This window comes from Salvelinus alpinus, chromosome 13 (assembly GCF_045679555.1).
Source record: "Salvelinus alpinus chromosome 13, SLU_Salpinus.1, whole genome shotgun sequence".
NCBI lineage: Eukaryota > Metazoa > Chordata > Actinopteri > Salmoniformes > Salmonidae > Salvelinus > Salvelinus alpinus.
The window spans coordinates 7,292,228-7,315,757 of NC_092098.1; the positions used below are offsets into that span (position 1 = coordinate 7,292,228).

Here is a 23,530-nt window from a genome sequence, read left to right on the forward strand (position 1 = left end):
AAACATGAACTTTCATCTAACTCTCAATACAGGAAGGAAACCAGACACTGTAGGCCTAAACATGAAAACAGAGTGGGAGGAGCGCCAAAGTGTAACTGGAGTGATGGGTCTCATTTTCCGTCTCTCAGAAGTGATTTCATAAAACTGGGCCTGCTCAAAGCGTGGAGCAGTTTGAAACGAAATGGCCTCCTGCATTGAGAAAATAGGTAAAAGTTTCAAAGAGAGGTCAACAAAAGTAACATTATTCCACAGCAACAGGAATGTGTCTTGATAATCAAATCAATTCCCTTATTAAAATAATACTAACGATCGAAGGCCTAAATATCGCGTTACAAAAAAACTCTGATCCCTTAAAACACTGTAAAAGATGTGCAATACCTTTACATGATAATATCATTTTATTTACAGCCCCACGTTCACAATATATTATATAACGATGGCAAATTACTACTTTGACCCTTTAGAAAATGTATTTTTCTAAACACACACACACGTCAACTTCGGTACGTTACAAACTTGCATGCCTCAGAAAGAACGCGTAACTCACCCAGAATAATAAAAAGCGTACTAATATGCCGTGCTCTTGTACAGTACCATAAGGTCCTCAATGTGCTCCTGTCAACGGTGCGAGGATAGGAACAGCAGCAGCATCAGAGCAACAGCGTGATTGAAGTTCTAATGCTGTGTTAAAGTGGCAGTAGGCCTGGCCATTATCACAATAAGACTACACTACTGTATAAAACAAGTATACATTCTGTAGAATCAGTTCTAGAAAAAGACACAGAGAATTTGGCTGTTGGAGTTCTTGGTGTATCCTTCCCTATCAAATATTTTGAGGAAAACATTTGCCATATTCAGCAGATTTGTTCACAAATTGCTTTACAGTACAAAGTGGGATATTAATCTATAGTGAACTGCCAATAGTATACAACTTTGAAGAGAAAAAAGCTTGATCCCATTCTGGCAGTATTTTCACAGCACAATCAAACATTCGGTGAGGAATTCATTGTTAGCACATAGGGAAACATATACCGTAGCTTATAGAGGTGATATAATTGTCTAATTTGTCCAGTATTTACATTCTTCTGACAGTAAAAACACTTGTAAAATCTCAGAGTACATCTGAAATGTCCCATTTAACACATTTTGGAGGACTACAAGCCCAAGCGGAGAGAACCAATGCTCATTTTACACTTGCATGCAATATACTGTGATGCTAACACTGGAGGGGAAAGAAACAGAAGGAATGGAACACATCAATAAAAGTCAATTAAAATCATTGCCATTTTAAAATCCACACCAAATCTTTATCAGAACACACTATTCAGTATTTAAAAAAACTTATTGCAGAAAATCCTGGGGTAATGTTAGTGGTCTTTTGCAAATTGCTTCTTACTTTGGACTGTAGTAGGCAGAATACTGTACTTTACACTATCCGTTGCAAGTAAGTTAAACTGCTCTAACAAGCAAGAGGGTTTGTATTGATAGCACTAATAGGTAGGGAAGATCTGTACACCCACAGTCCTCATTGGAAGAACCTAAACAAGTGCTTTAATATTACTTCCACGTACAGTACCCTACCCATGTTAAATATAGCTGTTTCTGTAGATGTAAAGATGTATTTGTGTATAGTATTGAAGCCCAGAAATGGCAGTTTGTTGCCCTAGTCATATAATCACATGAGGTGAGTGGCTATTCAGACCAGCGGTCCACCATTTAATCATTTAAACCTGTGAGGGGAAAGTACGGTTTCCTCTGTTGTCTACGCTAAATGTGCTCGAGGCACTATGACCATGTGGTGGTGGATTATCAACTGTGGAATACACCATAAGACATTCATAATCAAAAGGAACATTTCACTGTCCGTGAATGCTTGCCCACTTCTCATAATCCAATCCATGTCAAATTAAACAAACATGTACAGTAGATATTTTGGTTCAATGATAAATGGTACATCTTTAATGTTTCTATCATAGCTTTCAAGTCCGGGTTCAGAGGATTGCATGGCGGTGTGTAACGGTATGGTGTAAGTGCAACTGCATTGAAAAGGCCAAGTCACGTGTAAAAAAAATCTAGGCGGTGATTACGGCAAGTGCTTTAGAGATTCAACCCCACTCATGCATCCATTTGTACTAATTGTGCCTCTGCCAATGAAACATGACAAGAAAAAAATAAAGTCAGAGCAGAGACAGAATGACAAGGGCCGAGATGTTCCTGAAACGCACAGCATATATACATACATGAGAGCCTGACATGGTGTGACATTTATGTGATTTGCTTGTGACGGCGTTGAGAGGAGTAATCTGATTTCAAGTAAAGAGATGAGACGCAGTGGGCTCGTGTTTCCTCAGGCCGGCCGGTGGGCATCCCTCTGTGTCCCCACGCAGCCAGCTGGTCACCCACCGGTGTCACTCAGAGAGACGTCTCACTCAAACCCTCCCGCTCTCGAGCTCAGCTGGGCGCAGGGGAGGAGACAGAGAAACGAAAGGTTGACTTACCTCATTCAAAAACAAATAGGAGGGAATTAAAGAGATGAAAAAGTAGTCTATGCCTGTCCAGCTAATGTATCTCTGGCATTGAGTAATAATAGACCTGCATGCAATTGCAACATCTCCCGCCAGATGGCAGGCCCTGATCTGCGATAAATGTCTCCAGTATAGACAGTTGAAGAGCGGTGAGGAGACTCACCAGACTGACTTACTTGGTGATGGCGGAGGGTGATCCAGAGCGGTGGAAGTGGACTATCTGCCACTTGCCGTCGCGGCGGTGCCAGATGCGTGTCTCCTCAGACTGGGCGGTGCGAGGCATGCCGTTGGTGTCGATGTACTGGGTGATGCGGATGTAGGCGATGCAGGCAGCTTCCTCCCCGATCAGGTGGATGTGGGGGTTCAGGATGGTGGTGTGGACAGGCTTACTGTTCTTAGACCACACTGGGGTGAGGAGTAGCAAACAAACAAGACAATAGTCAGTCAATGAATAAGTCATTCTACAGGAATTGTCACAGTGGTTTATGACTAGGTACGCCATGCTCTCTCTCACTGATGATGCCACTTTTCCCTTACCAATGCTTTATGGAATTCATATTTGAGTGGGTTCATTCATGTTATCATATCAGCATGTCTCTCTCAGCCTGCCACACTCTCATTATGTTTCTCTCCCTTTCTCTCCATTTCTCTCTTCCTCTTTCCCGCTCTGTCATTTTCCCAAATAGCCCAATCAAGCCCATTAGAGCCGTTTCCACTGCCTGGGAGAACAGTGGCTGATATGAGAGGATTAGAGCAGAGCAGGGTTGGTCCATTACTCACCACAAATGAGAAATCAGGGAGCAAATGAGCCAAAAGCGTGCTGTCTGCAGCCACGGCTGGATACAGCCACTGCATCAGCTAATGAGCACTATATTCACTTACAGAAACTGTCCCCAAGGTTCTGTTCTCTACAACTTCCTGTAATCCTGTAATTGTCGCCTTGGTAGTTTACTCCTGCATTGTTTTTATAAAAAAAAATGTTGGTCCTGCTTTAAGTTACGTGCAGCTTATATAGTCTTCATAAACACTACATCAATGTGTCAGAAATCACACATTTATGTCATGCTCTATAAAGGATTTATAAATGTGGCATAACTGTGTGACATAACCACCAATGTCAAATGTGACATAAACCTGTGTTTTAAAGGGGGGGGGGGGGGGGGGGGGGGCATAAGCACCGCTTAATAAAGGCTTTATAAATTAAATAGGCTTCAAAGTTTCATGCATTAGGTAGAGCATTGAAATGCCAGGATAGTGGGTTCTATTACTAGGACCGTCCATACGTAAAAATGTATGCACGACTGTAAGTCGCTTTGGATAAAAGCATCTGGTAAATTGTATATATTATTTTATATTACTCTAAAATATTTCTAGAAAGGCCCAACCTCTTTCCCTCTTTAGTGCATAGCCAGTATTGGACATGACCTCAACTTTCCCCAAAATGCAGTGCTGCAGGATGACATACGCTCTAAAGTGCAGTCATGCACAGCAAAAAACATTGGTAGGAAATCCATTTGTATTTAAAAAAAAAAAATAGAATTCCATTTTTTTCCACAAATTTCATTTTCTCTGTTTTGTTTTTACAGGTTTCGGATTTCCCCCATTTTTTTCTGGTTTTCACCAGTTTTTTCACACTTTTCAATAGAAAAACAACTAAATTGGATTTTTCTGTGTTCACAACAATGCTTAAAACATCTTAAGCTGACAGTCCCCAAAATCGCGCACTGGATTTACAAAACAATAGGTACAGTGCATTCGAAAAGTATTCAGACCCCTTGACTTTTTCCACATTTTGTTACGTTACAGCCTTATTCTAAAATGGATTAAATAAATGTTTTTCCTCATCAATCTACACACAATATCCCATAATGACGAAGCAAAACAGTTTTTAGAAATCTTTGCAAATGTATTAAAAATAAAAAACTGAAATATCACATTTACATAGTTATTAAGACCCTTTCCTATGAGACTCTAAATGGAGCTCAGGTGCATCCTGTTTCCATTGATCATCCTTGAGATGTTTCTACAACTTGACTGGAGTCCACCTGGGGTAAATTCAATTGATTGGACATGATTTGGAAAGGCACACACCTGTCTATATAAAGGTCACACAGTTGACAATGCATGTCAGAGCAAAAACCAAGCCATGAGGTCGAAGTAATTGTCCGAGACAGGATTGTGTCGAGGCATAGATCTGGGGAAGGGTACCAAAAAATGTCTGCAGCTTTGAATGTCCATAAGAACACAGTATCCTCCATCATGGAAGACGTTTGGAACCACCAACACGCTTCCCAGAGCTGGCCGCCCAGCCAAACTGAGCAATTGGGGGAGAAGGGCCTTGGTCAGGAAGGTGACCAAGAACCCGAAGGTCACTCTGACAGAGCTCCAGAGTTCCTCTGTGGAGATGGGAGAACCTTCCAGAAGGACAACCATCTCTGCAGCACTACGCCAATCAGGCCTTTATGATAGAGTGGCCAGACGGAAGCCACTCTTCAGTAAAAGGCACATGGCAGCCCGCTTGGAGTTTGCCGAGAGGCACCTAAAGACTCTCAGACCATGAGAAACAAGTTGCTCTGGTCTGATGAGACCAGGATTGAACTATTTTGCCTGAATGCCAAGCGTCACTTCTGAAGGAAACCTGGCACCATCCCTACGGTGAAGCATGATGGTGGCAACATCATGCTGTGGGGATGTTTTTCAGCGGCAGGGGATGGGAGACTAGTCAGGATTGAGGGAGAGATGAATGGCGCAAAGTACAGAGAGATCCTTGATGAAAACCTGCTCAAGACCTCAGACTGGGGAGAAGGTTCACCTTCCAACAGGACAACGACCCTAAGCACACAGCCAAGACAACGCAGTATTGACTTTAAGACAAGTCTCTGAATGATCTTGAGTGGTCCAGCCAGAGCCCGGACTTGAACCCGATTTAACATATCTGGAGAGACCTGAAAATAGCTGTGCAGTGACGGTCCCCATCCAACCTGACAGACCTGATACAACCTGATAAGGGTGTTGTGTGCAGATTGATAAAAAATATATATATTTTAATACATTTTAGAATAAAAAGTCAAGGGGTCTGAATACTTTCCGAATATGTTTATATTCAAATACTCTATATGTTTACATTACTTATTTTATTGGTTTCCCACCGTTTCAGAAGTCAGAAGACAGCCATCCAGACATTCCTAGGACGATGTCAACATCCCCAGTCGAATAAACGTGTATTTGCCTCTATCTGGTGGTCAGCTGCATCATTACATCCATTTATATAACTTCCCTGCAACGTTATGTCAAAGGAGCGGTCCTTAGAAAAACATGAATCCAGCTCGTCTGCATCAGGGCACAGACATGGCAAAGCAATAGCTGAATTTGTCTCAAGCAGGCGGATCTAAACACAAAACTTTCATAGCTCTATGATAAAGAATGCGACCTACACCCTTCCTTAAACCTAAAATAAGTAATTTTGTGGGGAAGTCAAACATTTGTTTTTTATGTCGGAGACAGACACGTTGCATATGCTCACAATGACAAAAATCGAGCCCTTTACATAGTCCTTCTCCCCTTGTCTGTTTAATGTTGATTTAGACGTTCACAAATTTAACAGATTTTAACTATCACGAACGTCAGCCTTTATTAGCTCAACGTAATTGAAAGCAGGACCTAGTTGGTTGATAGCTATTCAAGTATCGTCACGTCTACTCCCGCTCCCCCTCTCAGCCGCTCGACGTTTCCGGTCTACTAACCACCGATCCTGGCAACCCATTATTACACACACCTGGCAACCTTCATGACGCACACCTGTGCCTCATCGTTAGGCACACCTGGACTTCATCACTTCCCCGATTACTCACCCTTTATCTAGCCCTCCATTCTTATCACCCATCAGGCAGTATTGTTTCTGTGTTCATATGCCACTCTTGTTCGTGTATCCACTCTGTTCGTTCTTATTAAACTCACCAGCTGCACCTGCTTCCTGACTCCCTGTGTCCTTGTTACAAGTGGAATACAGATTTTTTTAATTTTTTTAAAAATAAATGTATCAACCATTTTGAGTTGGTTTGGATATTTGACTACTTCTCCAATCAACTAGCTAGCTGTTTTGATTTGAAATACCAGCCTAGATCTTCCTATAATCATCTCATTGCCCGTAGCCAAAGACCGTTGTGTTTTTCATGCGTGCAGTTTTCTGTACATTGCTTCGGAATGGTTGCTTCAACTGCTGCATGGAGTTTTTTCTTTCAAACAGAGGACTTCTAGCTGCTTTTTTTGCTGCTTTTGATGTCCTTCTCACCTGTGGTAACCATGGAAACTAAAGATGCAACTAGACACCGGTACACACAGGAGAGCCTGCTTCTTCTAAGACATCAATTCTAGTCTCCACCAGGGCTGGATTGTCACGCCCTGATCTGTCTCACCTGTTTTTGTGATTGTCTCCACCTCTTCCTGGTGTCGCTTATTTTCCCCAGTGTATTTATCCCTGTGTTTCCTGTCTCTCTGTGCCAGTTCGTCTTGTATGTTTTCAAGTCAACCAGCGTGTTTTTCCCGTGCTCCTGTTTTCTATTCTCTTTTTCTAGTCTTCCCGGGTTTTGACCCTTGCCTGTTTTTTCTGGATTCCGTACCCGCCTGCCAGACACTTCTGCCTGCCCTGACATTGAGCCTGTCTGCCACTCTTTACCTCTTGGACTCAGAATCTGGTTTTGACCTTTTGCCTGTCCACGACCATTCTCTTGCCTACTCCTTTTGGATTATAAATAAACTACAATGACTCTAACCATCTGCCTCCTGTGTCTGCATCTGGGTCTTGCCGTGTGCCCTTATATGGATGGGATGATGGATATAGTCAAGCCACACCTGCAAGCCCATGTTTGGATAGGAAAGCCCAGGAAGTGAGAGAGAAGAGGAGGAGTGAGGCAGACGCTACAGAGACTGGCGGCGACTAATGCCGGAAGGTGCCAGGCGGAGGTGGTGGTCGCTCCACCATCCGAGGCGGAGGCCCAACGCTGGGTGAAGATGGACAGTGTTGAACCCGTTGTGAGAGAGTGGACAAAGGACCAATCAATTGAGAACTCAACCAAGTGCCCCAAACGGATCTTCCTGAGGTGGACTCATTCAAGCCCCTCGCCTCCAGAGGCATTGTTTACATCTTAATGTACGTAGTCTACTGCCAAAAATACACGAGATTCTGGACTGGATAACATCCCAGCTGGATTCTTGAGTGATGCTGCTGATCATATTGGACCTTATGTAACCCTCAGAATCAAGAGGTGAAACATGCAAGAGTTGTTCCTTTTAACCAGAAAGGAAGCAAAGTTGAGCAAGGGTACTACAGACCAGTGTCAATCTTGAGTCTGTTGTTCAAAGGGTTTTTTAAAGATCACTCCATGAATAGATCCTAAAGTACATTTTATAGGACTTTCAGTCCAGTTATATATTCTTCCGGCACTTGTTTACTATACTTGACAGATTTTATCAAGCAATAAATTGACAAGGGCAACTTCTGTGGTATGGACATGCCTGTGGTATGGACAAAAAGCATTTAATGCTCTGAACCATGCTATTTTGTTGTACAAACTGAAAGCAATTGGTTTAGGCACCAACTCTTTATTATGGGTGAAGCCACACTTAACTGATAGGGTCCAAAGTGTGGATGTGGGCAGGACATTGTCTGATGCTAAGGAGATAAACTGTGGTGTCCTCCTAGTGGACCATTTTGGGGCCATTGCTTTTTTTGCTCTACCTAAATGACATAGACTCCGCCTGTTCGTGCCCTCTGTTCCTGTATGTGGATATTCTGCCCTCTTGGCTTCACATAAGAATAAGGAGACCGTTGAAAAGACTCTAAGCAGCGAACTGACTAAAGTCAGAAAGTGGTTATCCTCTGCATTTAGGCAAGACAGAATGTATCCTGTTTGGTTCCAAACACAACGTGAGAAACTCCTCCAACTTCTCTGTCAAGTGTAATGGTGTAGCGGTGAAGGAAAAATGCTCTGTCACATACTTGGTATGTGAACTGGACCAACACATGACAGGTGAACTTATGGCTCGGAAGGTCATTGGGAAGGTTCACTCCATGACAACGTTCCTGGCAAGGGTAGCCAAGTTCCTGGATACAGATTCTATGAGGACCCTGGCAACATCTCTAATACATTGCCACTACGACGATGCTTGTATCTCATGATTCAGTGGCATAACAAAACATCTGAAAGAAACTTAAAACGTCCAAAAACAAACAAAGGAAAGTTACACTCAATGCTCAGCCATAGGACGCACATTTCAGGGGACTGAACTGTTGATTTGGTGGTGCAGATCAAACTGTTGACGTTTTTTTTTTAAGTTATAAATGATCTTGCCCCCAGTTACCTGTCTGGTTATATTCATTTCATTAGAGACTCTCATAGCCATCACACCAGAGCCAGTTGGCAATATCAGACCGCTGCGCAATAGAAGCATGGCTGGAAAAAGCTATTTCCATTACACTGGTGCAGAGGAATGGAATGGTGTACCAAACCATATAAAATACATCCCTACACTAGGGAATTTTAAAATAAACCTAAAGAAATGGTTTATGGGCAAAATGCTTTACAACTGCACAGTCTTAGAGAAAGTATACTTGTTTTAATGAATGTCACCTAGTAATCAATTTTATTTTATTTTCAAGGTTTCCTCCTTATGTATTTGAGATGTGCTTTGTTTTCATGTTATCTTGAGCATATTTTTTTTTCATGTATTTTCATGAAGCATTTTGTGGTTCTATTGTGTTTATAATAAAAAATAAAACATCTTAACCACATCTAATGAAATATAAATGACATTGTGTCACTTATTATGGATACTGTTAGCTAGAATTTATTGGCACAAAGGGGCAATTCAAGCACATTCCAAAGATATATTATACTATAGTGTCACTCTCTCCCTCACTGGGACAATAAATGGATTGTTACTGCTGTATAGCAAGAGGTTTATAGTCATCCTGTGTACAGCCCTGGGATTTGATTACATATCCTCTGAAATTCAACACAGTTTTCCTATAGCGTGAAACTGTCTGTGTGTGATGTAAAATGTATATTTATAATTTCAAAAGACATTTAGTAGGAGTGAAGGAAGCAGCTTACAGTTTTCAAAGTAAAAGCGGTGGAAGTCCAGGCCCTCCACCAGGTTACCCAGAGCCTCTGGCTCAAACGCTGTCACACTGGGGTCACACATCTTCCTACAGGTGGAAGAGATGAGAGAGAGAGAGACGGGAGAAAGACGAGAGAGAGAGAGAGAGAGGGAGGGAGGGAGGGAGGGAGGGAGGGAGGGAGGGAGGGAAAAAGTGAGACAGAGAAATAAAGAGAGACAGAAGCAGACAGAGTCAGGGATAGAGACAGTAAGACAACCGGAGAGAAATAGAGCCAAGGTTATCTTCTGTTCTGCTCTTTGAAGTGCTTCAATGAAGCGATGAGACTGACCCTCCAGTCAGAGCTGCTCATGCAGTATTTGGGGCATGTGACTCACTCGACACAGTGTTTTCCGTGTCCATGGCAGATCGCTGCATGGTTGTAAAAGAGTTGAGCATGCAGGGAGAAGATTCTTTCCAGGCCTTGGTAATTGGCAGACATCGCTACCATGACTGTGAACCTCTAACAACCACAGAAAAAAAATTCCCCTCCTGACCTGGATGGGAATTTTATACCCTTGGTTTTGAACAGGTGCTCCGATGACCCCCTGGCTGCAAGTTGTGACAGACATGCGAGGAACAGACTGGGGGGTTGCTACTCCCCTCAGAATGCCAAGTTTGGAGAAAAACTTGCTGCTGAAGAAATCTATATCTGGCACTGTGCAGTGGGCTGGGGGAGAGTCACACTACTCAAGCACTTCAAGATGGGATATTGAATTGATCACTTTGACCATTTACACATTTCAAGAGCTGCATATAATGAAATAAAACGTTATTCATATGGTTTGCATGGAATATATTACCATGCAGCATATGTGCAACATTTTGGAAGCAAATTATTGACATGCACAAGCTATTCATGACCAAGGGATCAGCTTGTTAAGCCTCCAAATGGCCTCGATTGGTCATGCGGACAGTTTTCTCCCCTCCTTTATTAGAGGAATTTAGTTCCAGACACATGCACTGGGACTGATGTTCTCTCTAAATCAGTAAGGACATAGACCTAAGGAGTTCTCCCCTCACAACCACCTTAATGCCATCTTAGATTAGCGTCTAAAGCCAATCCCGGAGTTATCAATTACACTGTCACAATGAAGCTCATCAGACTCTATCAGTGGAATTGCATTGAAACAGACGCCACTAACATTTCTTTCTATTCCATCTATGTTACTTATATGCACTCTTAGGGAAAAAAGGGGTTATCTATAACCTAAAGAGTTTATTCGACTGTCCCCATAGGAGAACCCTTTGAAGAACCTTTTTTGGATCCAGGTAGAACCTTTTTGGGCTCCAGGTAGAACTCTTTCCACAGAAGATGGATGGAATGGATACATGGAACCCAAAAGGGTTCTATTGGGAACCAAAAAGGGTTCTATCTGGAACCAAAAAGGGTTATTCTGTGGGAATTGCCCGAAGAACCCTTTTGGAACCCTTTTTTTCTGAGTGTACAGCAGTACAGTGAGTGAACAGCAATGGGAAGGTACAGTATATGATTTGTTCACTTACGTGTAGCTCTCGAAGTCTCCATTGCTGATGGCTTCTATAAGCTGCTCTGTCACCTTGATGATCTCCTGTTTCCTCACTGTGAAACACAGACACACAGCTCAGACACACAGCTCAGACACACAGCTCAGACACACAGCACAAACACACAGCTCAAACACACAGCACAAACGTACAGCTATGCACGGAAACTACTGACAACAACCACCATGATGAATGGGACTGCAGTAAAATTCATTATTTTCCAATATGCCTGGCAGTGGAGGAAATAAATTAGATCCCTCCTTCGTAAAGCCCTGGGATTTGATTATATATCCTCTAAAATTCAACACAGTTTTCCTGTAGCATGAGACTGTGAGATAACATTTCAAAGATACAGTATATAGTAGGAGTAATGTGTGTGTGTGTATGTGTGTGCGTGCGTGCGTGCGTTTGTGCGTGCGTGCATGTGTACGTGCGTGTGTACATGCATGTGTGTGACCTTGTGTCTGTGTCCGTGTGTGTGTCCATGTGTGTGTCCACGTGTGTCAGTGTGTGTGTGCGTGCTTTGTACATGCATGTGTGTGGCCTTGTGTCCATGTGTGTGTCCGTGTGTGCTGCCTACTGCCTCCCAGTGCTTTACTGAGTGTGAAGGGGCTGTTCTCTGCCCACACGGAGAGCTGCTTGTGCCGAGAGAGCTTTTCTCCCACCAGCTCTGGGTCGCAGCTCAGAGTTGGGAAAGCAAGGTCGCGCCTTGCATATGGTAAAGAGGGGTCGCTCACAGGGGTTACCTCCTCACAGTTTGTCCTCCTAACTCACTTTTCCTCTTCTGTAAATACAGAACTGATAGAATTATAATTTTCTCTCTGTCCTTCCTTCAGCCCCCTAGCACCTCCTCCAACCACTGCAGAGAACACAGTTCTATCTCTCGTCTCACCCACTCCACCCACACAGTTTCTCTACATCACCCGAATTGCAGTTTTGCCATATGTATCTCACTCCTCCCTGGAGAAATCACAATGCAATTTTCTGGAACTACTCTTGTGGAAGGAGATAAGGTGTTGAAATGTACACATTTGTTCCCCCCCCCCCCAAAAAAAAATCAACGAGCCTCTCTAGTCAAAGAGGAGCCTTAACTCACAGGCCCTTCTCTTCTACACTCTTAAATATACAGGTGCAAGTTGGAACCAAATAAGGTTATTGAGAGCGAGGCTAGAAGGGAACCATTTTAGGGTCTCTGAAGAATCATGAATGGGATGGTTCTTTGAAGAACCGTTCAGAAATCCAAAACCAGAAATGTTTCAGCCCTCCAGGACTGGAATTGAAAAGCCCTGCTGTAAGGCTTAACCCCTTATTTGCATATTTCCCAGGGTGCCTTTAGAGTGAATTTTAGAGTAACCAGTACCATACATCTATTTTTGCTAGTGACAGAGACATGGCTGTTGCATTCCTTCATTTTCAGTCCTGTGGCCCTCACCAAGTGAGATGCTAAGTGAACATGTTGTCATTAAAATTGTATTATTCAAGACACTACATATTTCATAAGGTCTTCTTTTGAGGGCCTAGTTATACCCTAATACAGTGGCCTGAAACTCATAGTTTACAAGCCACATCAGGCCTGCAAGTCACATTATGCTGGCCTGCAAAGTGATGTGTAATTCTTATTGGAATCAAGCCAGAGTGGGGATATCCAACATTTAAATGTTTTATTACACCGCAACCTGAATTCAGAATGACTGCCAGGGTTTGGAAGACTAACGTATGAGACAACCTTAAACATATAAACTGGAACAATCATATCAGTAACGGGTGCGATAAATCCAAGTAACAGGTTGGAATATTTTTGAAATATGTATGTTATTTATGTTTGAGTAGCCTAAGATGAATGAATCAATCAATGTACATGCAAAAAAACAAAAACAACAAACAATTACAAACAAATCTACCAGCAATAGAGCATGCTGGGAAATATGATAATGAGGTGCAAGGTTTTGGTTAAACTCTGGTCATAGAGAGCAATAGTAATGGCATTAACTCTGTCATGGCTTGTTGGCCAAAGCCTATGGTAAAGTTAATGGAGTTTAAGGGTTTTGGATAAATGTCGAAAATAAGATCTGTGGTAAACACAGGCTTAGGAGAGTTTAAATGTTCTGTTCTATGAAATAATCGTAATCTGCTAAGGTCACTTTTTATACATTTTGAAGCATTTATGCAATAAAAAGCACACAAATGCTTCACAATTCATAAAGGTCTTGTTAACTGACTGATATTATCTCATAGAACAAAACGTATAAGAGATCCTAAACCTGTGTTAACCTCAGACCTTATTTTTGCCGTTTACCCCAAAAACCTTTTTCTTTCGCCATTTATTTTCCACATAGGAATGGCTGAACAAACCAGAGGTAACTCATTTCCTGTTTTAAGGACTACAAACTGGCAAGCTCTATTAAAACACCAACACTGTGGTTATTTTACACCTCTGAATCAACATATATTTGAAATAGTAATTTATTTTTAGAAATCTGAAGAACCGAAGATGCCATGTCAGGAACCCCACAATTAACTCAAAGGTTCTTTATCAGGCAAGAGTTCTCCAGGGAACCTTAAGAGCTGAGAAAGTACCACTGAATAACTTGTATTCATTGTTCAGTGTAGTTGGTAAGAGATGGAGGTCTTTTTATCTTTGTATCAGTCTTTTTATCTATTTATTCCCATTCCCTAGAACATGGAGGCTCAAACTGAAGGAGCCCTTAATGACATAAGCAATAGCAATGCAACTCCCCCACCAACCGTTATCTAACTGGCTTACTCATATTCATTCATAAGGGTACTGCCGCTGTCAATGTATCAAAGGGGAGTCAATACAGTAGCTATTTGCATTGCTTTATGAACTGAAATGTTTTCACAGTAGTCAATTGTCATAGTAGACCTATCTCAAAAAACATACAGCAGAGATTTTAGAATCTGCTCTCCCCCTCTGTTGAGTTGTCAGTTAGTAGCCATGTACAGTGCTTTCCGGAAGAATTCAGACCCCTTCCCTTTTTCCACATTTTGTTACGTTAGAGCCTTATTCTAAAATGGATTTTAAAAATGCCTCAATCTACACACAATACCCCATAATGACAAAGTGTCACACCCTGATCTGTTTCACCTGTCTTTGTGCTTGTCTCCACCCCCCTCCAGGTGTCGCCCATCTTCCCCTGTGTATTTATACCCGTGTTCTCTGTTTGTCGGTTGCCAGTTCGTTTTGTTCGTGAAACCTGCCATCGTTTGTTCCCCTGGTCTTGTCTGTTTCTTGCTCCTGTTTCCTAGTCCTTCACGGTTTTGACCCTTCTGCCTGCCCTGACCCTGAGACCGCCTGCCGTTCTGGACCCTTTGCACCTTCTCTGGATTTCTGACCCCTGCCTGCCTTTGACCTGTCATTTGCCTGCCCTGTGTTTAGAAATAAACGTTTGTTTCTTCGACACTGTCTGCATCTGAGTCATACCTGAAACGTGATACAAAGCGAAAACAGGTTTAGAAATCTTCGCAAATGTATTAAAAAGCAAAAACAGAAATACCTTATTTACATAAGTATTCAGATCCTTTGCTATGAGACTCGAAATTGAGCTCAGGTGCATCCTGTTCCCATGATCATCCCTGAGCTTCTACAACTTGATTGGAGTCCACATGTGGTCAATTCAATTGAATAGACATGATTCGGAAAGACACACACCTGTCTATATAAGGTCCCACATTTGACAGTGCATGTCAGAGCAAAAACCAAGCCATGAGGTCGAAGGAATTGTCCGTAGAGCTCCGAGACATGATTGCGTTGAGACACAGATCTGGGGAAGTGTATCAAAAAATGTCTGCCCGTTGAAGTTCGCCAAGAACACAGTGGCCTCCATAATTCTTAAATGGAAGAAGTTTGGAACCACCAAGACTCTTCCTGAAGCTGTCCGCCCAGCCAAACTGAGCAATCGGGGGAGAAGGGCCTTGGTCAGAGATGTGACCAAGAACCCGATGGTCACTCCGACAGAATTCCTCTGTGGAGATGGGAGAACATTCCATTCCATTCCAGAAGGACAACCATCTCTACAGCACTCCACCAATTAGGCCTTTATGGTAGAGTGGCCAGATGGAAGCCACTCCTCAGTAAAAGGCACATGACAGCTTGCTTGGAGTTTGCCAAAAGGCACCTAAAGAACTCTCAGACCATGAGAAACAAGATTCTCTGGTCTGATGAAACAAAGATTGAACCTCTTTGGACTGAATGCCAAGCGTCACGCCTGGAGGAAACCTGGCACCATCCCCACGGTGAAGCATTGTGGTGGCAGCATCATGCTGTGGGGATGTTTTTCAGTAGCAGGAACTGGGACACTAGTTAGTATCGAGGGAAAGATGAACGGAGCGAAGTACAGAGAGATCCTTGATGAAAACCTGCTCCAGAGCGCTTAGACTGGGGTGAATGTTCACCTTCCAACAGAACAACGACCCTAAGTACACAGCCAAGACAACGGAGGAGTGGCTTTGAGACAAGTCTCTGAATGTCTTTGAGTAGCCGAGCCAGAGCCCGGACTTGAACCCAATCGAACATCACTTGAGACCTGAAAATAGCTGTGCAGCAACCAATCTGACAGAGCTTGAGAGGATATGCAGAGAAGAATGGGGGAAACTCCCCAAATACAGGTGTGCCAAGCTTGTAGCGTCATACCCAAGAAGACTCAAGGCTGTAATCGCTGCTAAACGTGCTTCAACAAAGGACTGAGCAAAGGGTCTGAATACTTATATAAATATGAAAATCTAAAAACATTATGGTGTATTGTGTGTTGATTGATAAGGGGAAAAAACGATTTAATCAATTCTGGAATAAAGGCTGTATTGTAACAAAATGTGGCAAAAGTCAAGGGGTCTGAATTCTTTCCGAATGCACTGTAAGTGGACTGCAACTGAAGTAAGAGTGAACCTATTCATAGCCGTGTTGTGCTGGTGTTAGTGTTATTTATAGCATTATTGAATGTCACTTTCTGAGCCAGAGAAAGCCATATCTCAACAGCTGTGTGTGTGTGTGAGTGCGTATGCGTAACATGCAGTACATGATGCTCATAGGGTATCTGTTAGGTTTAGCAGAGATACTGTATATTCCTCCTGAAAGCTGTCACCCTGTCCTATTAACACGTATAGACTGCAGGTGGTGAGGCTGTGAGAGGTGAGAGGAAAGGGATAGCCTTACCTCTGGTGTCTTCATCCTCAATAGTGGTGTTGGTGCTTTCAGAGGATTCCTAGAAACAACACACAGACAGGTTCAGAGATTCACACTCAATTACAGCAGGTGTTATTCTCTCCACACGAGGGTGAGTGGAAGATCCGAGTCAAGACACACACACACACACATACACACACCTCGGACAGACAGCCAGCCTCCTCCCTGTCTGCACCTTTCAGAGAGAGAGAACAGGCTATTTGGTTAATCAGAGGTCTGGGTGGTATGAGGAGTAGGGTGGGATATGGGAGGGAGGAACAGGAGAGAGGGAAGAACCTGGAAAAGGAGAGATGGGTTACCCCCCCCCACAAGAGCATATAAAAAAGCAGCGGGATTAGGCAACGTTATGGGATGTTCACACACAAAAACAAAAAGAAAGTCCAGCTCCATTTTGAATGACAGCTTTTATTCGCTTGTTCTTTGGTTCGTTTGGATTTTTAAAAAGCTATTATCACTTTCCCTGTTAGGCGGAAAGCCGAGCGCGGCTGAGACGCGCTGTCAAGAGGACGGGGGGAAATCACACTCACCATCAGCTGGACGCTGAAACTGGACTTCCTTTTCTGGAAGAGAAATGAGAAGAGGTTAGACAGTAACACGCAGAATGAGATGGAGACGGAAGCCAGGGAGCAACAGAGGGAGGAGAGGGAGACCTCCATGCTGCAGAGGGAGGACGTGTGTGTGTGTGTGTGTGTGTGTGTGTGTGTGTGTGTGTGTGTGTGTGTGTGTGTGTGTGTGTGTGTGTGTGTGTGTGTGTGTGTGTGTGTGTGTGTGTGTGTGTGTGTGTGTGTGTGTGTGTGTGGGTTTGAGGCTGAAGGTGTTTGTGTGTGTTTGGGGTTCGTATTGCCACGGTGCCCTTGTCGTCTCCCCCGGACACCTCTCTGAGCCGTGTGGTTGGCAGGCCGTGTGGCGGTGTGTCATGTAGGATACCTCCGGGCCAGGCAGGGCTGTGGTCAGGGAGGAATGCCTTTGATAAGGCAGAGGTGGCAGGGCTGAGTGGCCAGCAGCATGCCTCACTTATCCCAGTATCAGACACCCTGGACTGGCCCCCGGGGGAACTGGAGGAGTACCACCAGTGGAGCATATCCCATGATACATGTAAATAGTAACTCACACACACTAACTCACAAAACAGACTCATAATACTGGAACAGACGAACGACATCAATACACAGACAAACTCTCCTTTTGGATCGCAGACAGATAAGATGTCCAAGCACTGATCTCGTGAGCTACCTATCTAACTGACAATATGCTGAACATTGGACGATGTTGTAGCCAAGCATGTTGTCGAACAGAGTTGCTATGAATCTTCTGTTCTCCTGTGTGCTACTGCATATGTTAGTAGGGGAATTCGGTCCAGCCGTTAGGACAAACCAGGAAATGTGTGTGTTTACAACTTTGGACTTATGTCAAGGAAGATGACTAAACTTGGACTGCTTCTCAGCCAGCTGTCTCTGTGCATCTGAACAGCGTGACATGAGGGCAAAACTGAACATAACACCTCTCCACTCCACCGCCCAGTCTCACACCAAGGCATGGGGCCGAGACAATAGACTGTGTACGGGGGCAAACAAACAGGGAAGCGGGGGCTATTAGCAGCTCCAGTTCTGTACACTGGAGGAGATCAGGGCTTTGGGTGGGGCCAGCATGTTCAGAGAATGGAGCAAACAGTCAAACTCCCATAATGTACTTAGATCTGTATTCAGACGTGTTCAAAGAGCATGTTTGATTATTCCATTTCGCCAGTGAAGCTTTTGACGTGAAAGCACCTTTCACCTTTCACAAAATGTTGAATAACGGCCAGATTTTGGAATGATAACGGTCTATCGACAGCGCATGTTGTACACACTAAACGGCTAGCCTCCAAAAGTCCTCCTCCAGGTCAGGTTTATTCTACTGTGAGAAGAGAACCCTGTGGAGCTGGAGCCCTACCTTCACACCATCCGTCTTCTTGTTGGCCTTGTTACCTCCTGCGCGGGACACAAAGAGAAACAGGGACAGGGCGATCAAAAAGGGCACGAAAGCCCAGAAGAGGAGGGCGAAGGGCATGGCCAACACTCAGTCGAATGCAAAGAGTTAGAAGAAAATGGAGTAAATCAGATCCATATGTCTCTGGGAAATAAAATGTGATATTTTCTTCAAATCCAGCCCTCTTCCTGCTCTCCACTGATCATAAACTCGACGAGACAGTGATATTGCCGAAGAGTCACTAGTAGCATCCAAACCCCACGGGTTGTTGAAGATTCTCTCAGGTCATTCAACTGGTCAAATAAGAGGTTTTAGGGAAATAAAGCACAGCAAAAAAAATAAGAAAAACACAAATTTCAAATGGTTTACTCTATAGCGTAACACCAGAGGTTCTGGGGAACCAGACTGGGCTCTGCTACAGAGGCTGGCTGGGTGGGTGAGAGGGATCCGTGATATAGGAGCACTTGAGATAGGGAGATACCATGGGCACATTCCAGACCCACTCCCTCACTCTCTAGAGTTTGGCTATGATCCATACAGTACATCACGTCCTGTTATTCCTAGTGCTCTGGTCCAGTTTGTTGCCCGCTCCCTCTACCTATCCTCTTCCCTTCCTCTCCTCCTCCTCGTCTCTGAGCTGGAATCATTTACGTCCTCTCTATGAGAGCTGAGCCAGGGCGTTTCCCCCACTTTATTTTCATCAACATGGCTACTAATTTTAGCCCTGGAGTGGGCCGGGGCTGTGTGGAGCATGGCCTCTCGTCTGGCCTCTCGTCAGCTGGGGCGTAGCCTGATCCCCGCCTCGCAGCCCCCTAGCTCCCTGGCACTGTGACCCCAATCTCTCCTGCTGCTGGGGGCTGTGAGGGGTTGTGGCTGTACGCCGATGGGATTTCCCCCTGGTCTGCTCCCCGTCTGCAGCGGAATGGCTCTGGTAACCCCAAGCACTGGCCTGAGGTCCGCTTTCTCTACCCTAATCCAAATCGCACTATTTACCATCTTAGAAGCAAATCTGGCCCTGGACCAGCGTTTACACAGCACTTCCGACCCACCCCAAGCATAATGGGAAAAGTTAATGGGGTAGAAAAAAAGGCTATTAAAAGCTTTACGGGGAGATTTGGCTACAGCGACTTTATCCTTATTGTAAATAGGCATGAAGTGGTAATCTTGCCTTATACAGTATCTGCGGGCTATAGTTCTCAACAGCTATCTGGAGGGTAAAGATAGACCGGGGAAAAAGGAAATCTTGCCGTATGCAGTATCTGCGGGCTATAGTTCTCAGCGGCTATCTGGAGGGTAAAGATAGACCGGGGAAAAAAGGAAAGATGAATGGTAGTGGTTAGAGGTGCTGAGATGGTTTTAAGTCCACAAGGCCTCTAGGGTCAATGCTGTGGGGGCTTGGCTTTCGGACAGAATTCCCTGGCAGGTGGGAGATATAGGGTGGGGGTCTATTCCTGGCTGGTATGAGAATGCGTACCCATTTAAAGATGGCCCCTCACTGCTATTAATTTCCCCTGCTGTCCCCTTCAGGTTCACTTCTTTAATATAAGAATGGTTATGTGGAGCTATGATGGGAGATACACTCTGCTGGATGGAGATTGGTAGAGATGTGTAAACTGTGAGATTGGAAGGGGATCCCTCCATCTCTGCTTTCATTTTGTCCCAAAACAATGTTCAACTGTGACTCCTTCATCAAGCCGTCCCTTCCTTGTAACCAAGAGGAGTATAATAAATGAGAGGATTTTGACAAAACGTTGCAGATTAAAGCAACATAGGGACGGTAAATAGTCACATTATGTTCCACTAGTTCAGTGGTGGATTCTATGGCACAGAACCATCCGAGTGAAGTCATGGAGGGACTGAGGATCCAATAGCAGATGGCTCAGCCACAGTAAGTGGGCTGGGATGACAACAACACATGCACCTTTGTCAATCAACAATCTACATTGTGATAACGACTAGCCTTTTAGCTAACAGATGGCCAGCCTCTTTCAGCCTCCCTGCTATCATTAAGCTATTGCTTGACAGATTAAAACACAAAATGTCCTCGAAAGATTTTAGTCTCTGGAGAAAATAATATGTCCTACAATGTGTCCGTTTTGAACAGAAATCACAGACGTCATTCCAATGAATGGGACAGTGAATGTGTTGGTATATCCGTAGCAAAGTGTCCGACGGGGGAGTGTCAACTGGAATAGGGAAGTGTCCTGATGCATGACCAGTGAGTTCCACAAGCTGTCATCATCTCCTCCCTGTTCCATGGGCTTGTAGCCCCCCAGTCTAGGAGCAGCCATCTGAGACCATGTCACTCCTCTAGGATAGTGACCTCCCTAGGGACACCGTTAAGCTATCCTCTAGTCTGTAGCTCCGTTGGTAGAGCATGGCGCTTGCAATGCCAGGGTAGTGGGTTTGATTCCCGGGGCACCCGTATGTAAAAATAAAAAATAAAAAAATAAAAAAATAAAAAGGAAGCATGCATGACTGTATGTCGCTTTGGATAAAAGCATCCGCTTAATGGCCGATTATTAAGCCCACTCATGAATGGAGAGGAGGACCGTTCCGACAGGGCACCTCTACATGACTTACCGGAGAAGTTCCGGGTCGCCAACATGGTGGTGAGAATGGCACCCTTTGAACAAAGAGAGATGGATCGTTACATAAGATGAAAGAACAAAGGGATTCATCAAAAATGTGAGTTTATAATGCCACTGTGTTCTTGTTGGCAACCAAGCTTGGCTAGAATATAGTATTAACAGCTTGAGTAGGTTGCTTACATGTAATATCAACAGCTTGGATTGCTGCTTACTGTCAATGTAATGACCTAGAGTACTTCAACAGTTTCTGTGTCTTAACAGCACCAAATGAAATGTGCATTGGCAATCTCTATTCAAAAAGCAGTTGGTGTTACTGCATGAATATCACAATTCATTAGTTTTAAGGTGTAGGTCGTTCAGATTTTTTAAGTGGAAGCTGAATGCATTACAATTAAATGGATCTGCCTGAAAGGGGTTGTGTAAAAGGTCAAACACAAAAGCCGTATGTACAAAACCAAATGCATTAGATAGCTTCCACGTGAAACAAATCAAACAAAGAGACGTCCTCTCATCTTGAACCGTGCATGGACTCGTCTAATGAAAGACATTTTGCCTTGATCATATTTCCATCCTCATTCAAACCGTCCTATTGGACTCAAACTCCCTCACTGATATTTCTGGGCAATACAGAGAGGACCATGTTATGTTCCAGTATCATAATCGACACTTCATTTTGCACCCGGGAGCTCTGCAATACCTTCAGCTTTCTTCTGGCGTTGAACTTTTTCAGGCATTCCACCGTCTCCTGTCTGTGCATGCAGGAGGCCACAGTGGAGCGGTGCTGTAGAGAGAGAGAGAGAAAAGGAGAAAACAAAAGTCCTGCCCGGTTAGATACGGGGCCGAATCTTACCGCACATGGTGGTCGTCGTGAGAATGTGCGGACGTGCTCGCTCTGCACTCACTGAGATCCACGGGTGCTTGAGGACCTCAGAGGCTGTGATGCGCTTGGCAGGGTTGATCGTCAGCATCTTGTTAATGAGATCCTTCGCCTCTGGAGTAACAGTGTCCCACTCAGGCGAGGGGAACTAGAGTACATATAAGAGGAGACATAGCACAGAGCTGATGGCCTTTGCATAGAAATAAATCATGGGAATTAAAGCTGGCGATGATATTCGAATGAGCGAAAATCCCTTTCTCAAAACGATTTTCCAACGTCTGTCGTCCGAGTCGAGGAATAAGAAGGTAGAATGTGCTGTGTAAGCCACAGTAAACGGGCTGCGACTACAAAACAACACATGCACCTTTGTCAATCGACAATCTACATTGTGATAACAACTAGCCTTTTAGCAAACAGATGGCCAGCCTCTTTCAGCCTCCCTGCTATCATTAAGCTATTGCTTGACGGATTAAACACAAAATGTCCTTGGAAGCTTTTAGCCTCTGGAGAAAATAATATGTCCTGCAAATGTGTCCGTTTTGGACAGAAATCACAGATGTCGTTCCAATGAATGGGACAGTGAATGTGTTGGTGTGTACTGGTATACAATACAAAACGATTTCTCCGAAGTCTGTAGGCAGAGTAGCTGAACAAGAAAGGGTAGAGTGTGCCGTGGGATACTATGACTGTAATTGAAGAAGAGAAAACATACAGATCTTTTTTTTCCTCCCAGCAGAACGCCACAATTATATCAGGCACTGAATTTAAGATGATTCATCTACTTGGAAACTGGTGCGTTACACAATCCCGAAGAGACACTGCATTTCAACTGTTCCCCAGCAGCCGTGAGCAGTAAAGTAATGGAGGGGTATCGTATTGTTAAGAACAGGAGCTAGGAGGGATGTGACTCACATCGTAGGCCCCAGCCTTGATCTGCTGGTACAGTCTGTGCTGGTCCTCATCCCAGAACGGAGGGTAGCCCACCAGCAAGATGTACAGGATCACACCTGGCACAGATAATATACATCACTATACAATAGGAGACTGTCCGTCACTCCAGTTACTCTAGAACGAACTAGCATATAGCACATACATCTAGTAACTACCTTTGGTGAAAAGAAAATCAATACATCTGAATCTTGATCACTCACATATGTATATATGTATGTACAGTGTGTGTGTGTGTGTGTGTGGTTACATTAATATCTCTATGTTTGTTGAAAAGAAAAGGTGCTGCAGAAGTAGTGTATACTATATGTATGTACAGTGTGGTCCATAATTATTGGCACCCTTGATAAAGATGAGCAAAGAAGGGTCTAAGATCTCTCCCAATCTATTCTCCAATCTCATGACAATTTAGAAAAAGGCTCAGTGTGTTAGCCTTGCAAGGTGAGGTATTGAACGGTACTGAATACAAGGGTGCCAATCATTTTTGACCACTATCTTTTAGATTTGGTTAAAAAAAAAAATATCTGAGAAATTGTATTAGTATAAAATAACATAGTTTTGCACACAAAATAGTTAGTTGTATTATTGTTTGTTTTTCTCCTCTTTATCAAGGGTGCCAATAATTTTGGACTTGACTGTATGTCTTCCATACACCCCTCCTCTGTCTCTCAGATGGGTTAACCAAACACAAAATGGGGTGCACATGTGGATCCAGTACCATGTAAGGAGAACGAGAAT

General features: G+C 43.8%; 1 protein-coding gene across 4 annotated transcripts in view; it reads right to left on the minus strand.

The window, feature by feature from the left end:
- Nucleotides 1-379: 379 nt before the first annotated feature.
- LOC139538049 (calcium/calmodulin-dependent protein kinase type II subunit alpha) overlaps nt 380-23,530 on the minus strand; it is a 77,552-nt gene continuing 54,401 nt past the window's right edge. The window contains exons 9-19 of one of the 4 annotated variants that reach the window (XM_071339968.1): nt 22,757-22,851; nt 21,870-21,992; nt 21,665-21,748; nt 20,960-21,002; nt 18,341-18,378; nt 16,936-16,968; nt 16,379-16,427; nt 11,188-11,263; nt 9,638-9,732; nt 2,689-2,930; nt 380-2,455 (exon numbers count right to left, since the gene is read on the minus strand). In XM_071339968.1, coding sequence (XP_071196069.1) covers nt 2,698-2,930; nt 9,638-9,732; nt 11,188-11,263; nt 16,379-16,427; nt 16,936-16,968; nt 18,341-18,378; nt 20,960-21,002; nt 21,665-21,748; nt 21,870-21,992; nt 22,757-22,851 — 869 coding nt within the window. In that variant the 3' untranslated portion in view covers nt 380-2,455; nt 2,689-2,697. The remainder of the gene's footprint in view (nt 2,456-2,688; nt 2,931-9,637; nt 9,733-11,187; nt 11,264-16,378; nt 16,428-16,935; nt 16,969-18,340; nt 18,379-20,959; nt 21,003-21,664; nt 21,749-21,869; nt 21,993-22,756; nt 22,852-23,530) is intronic. The other 3 variants (XM_071339966.1, XM_071339970.1, XM_071339969.1) reach the window with 3 other exon arrangements.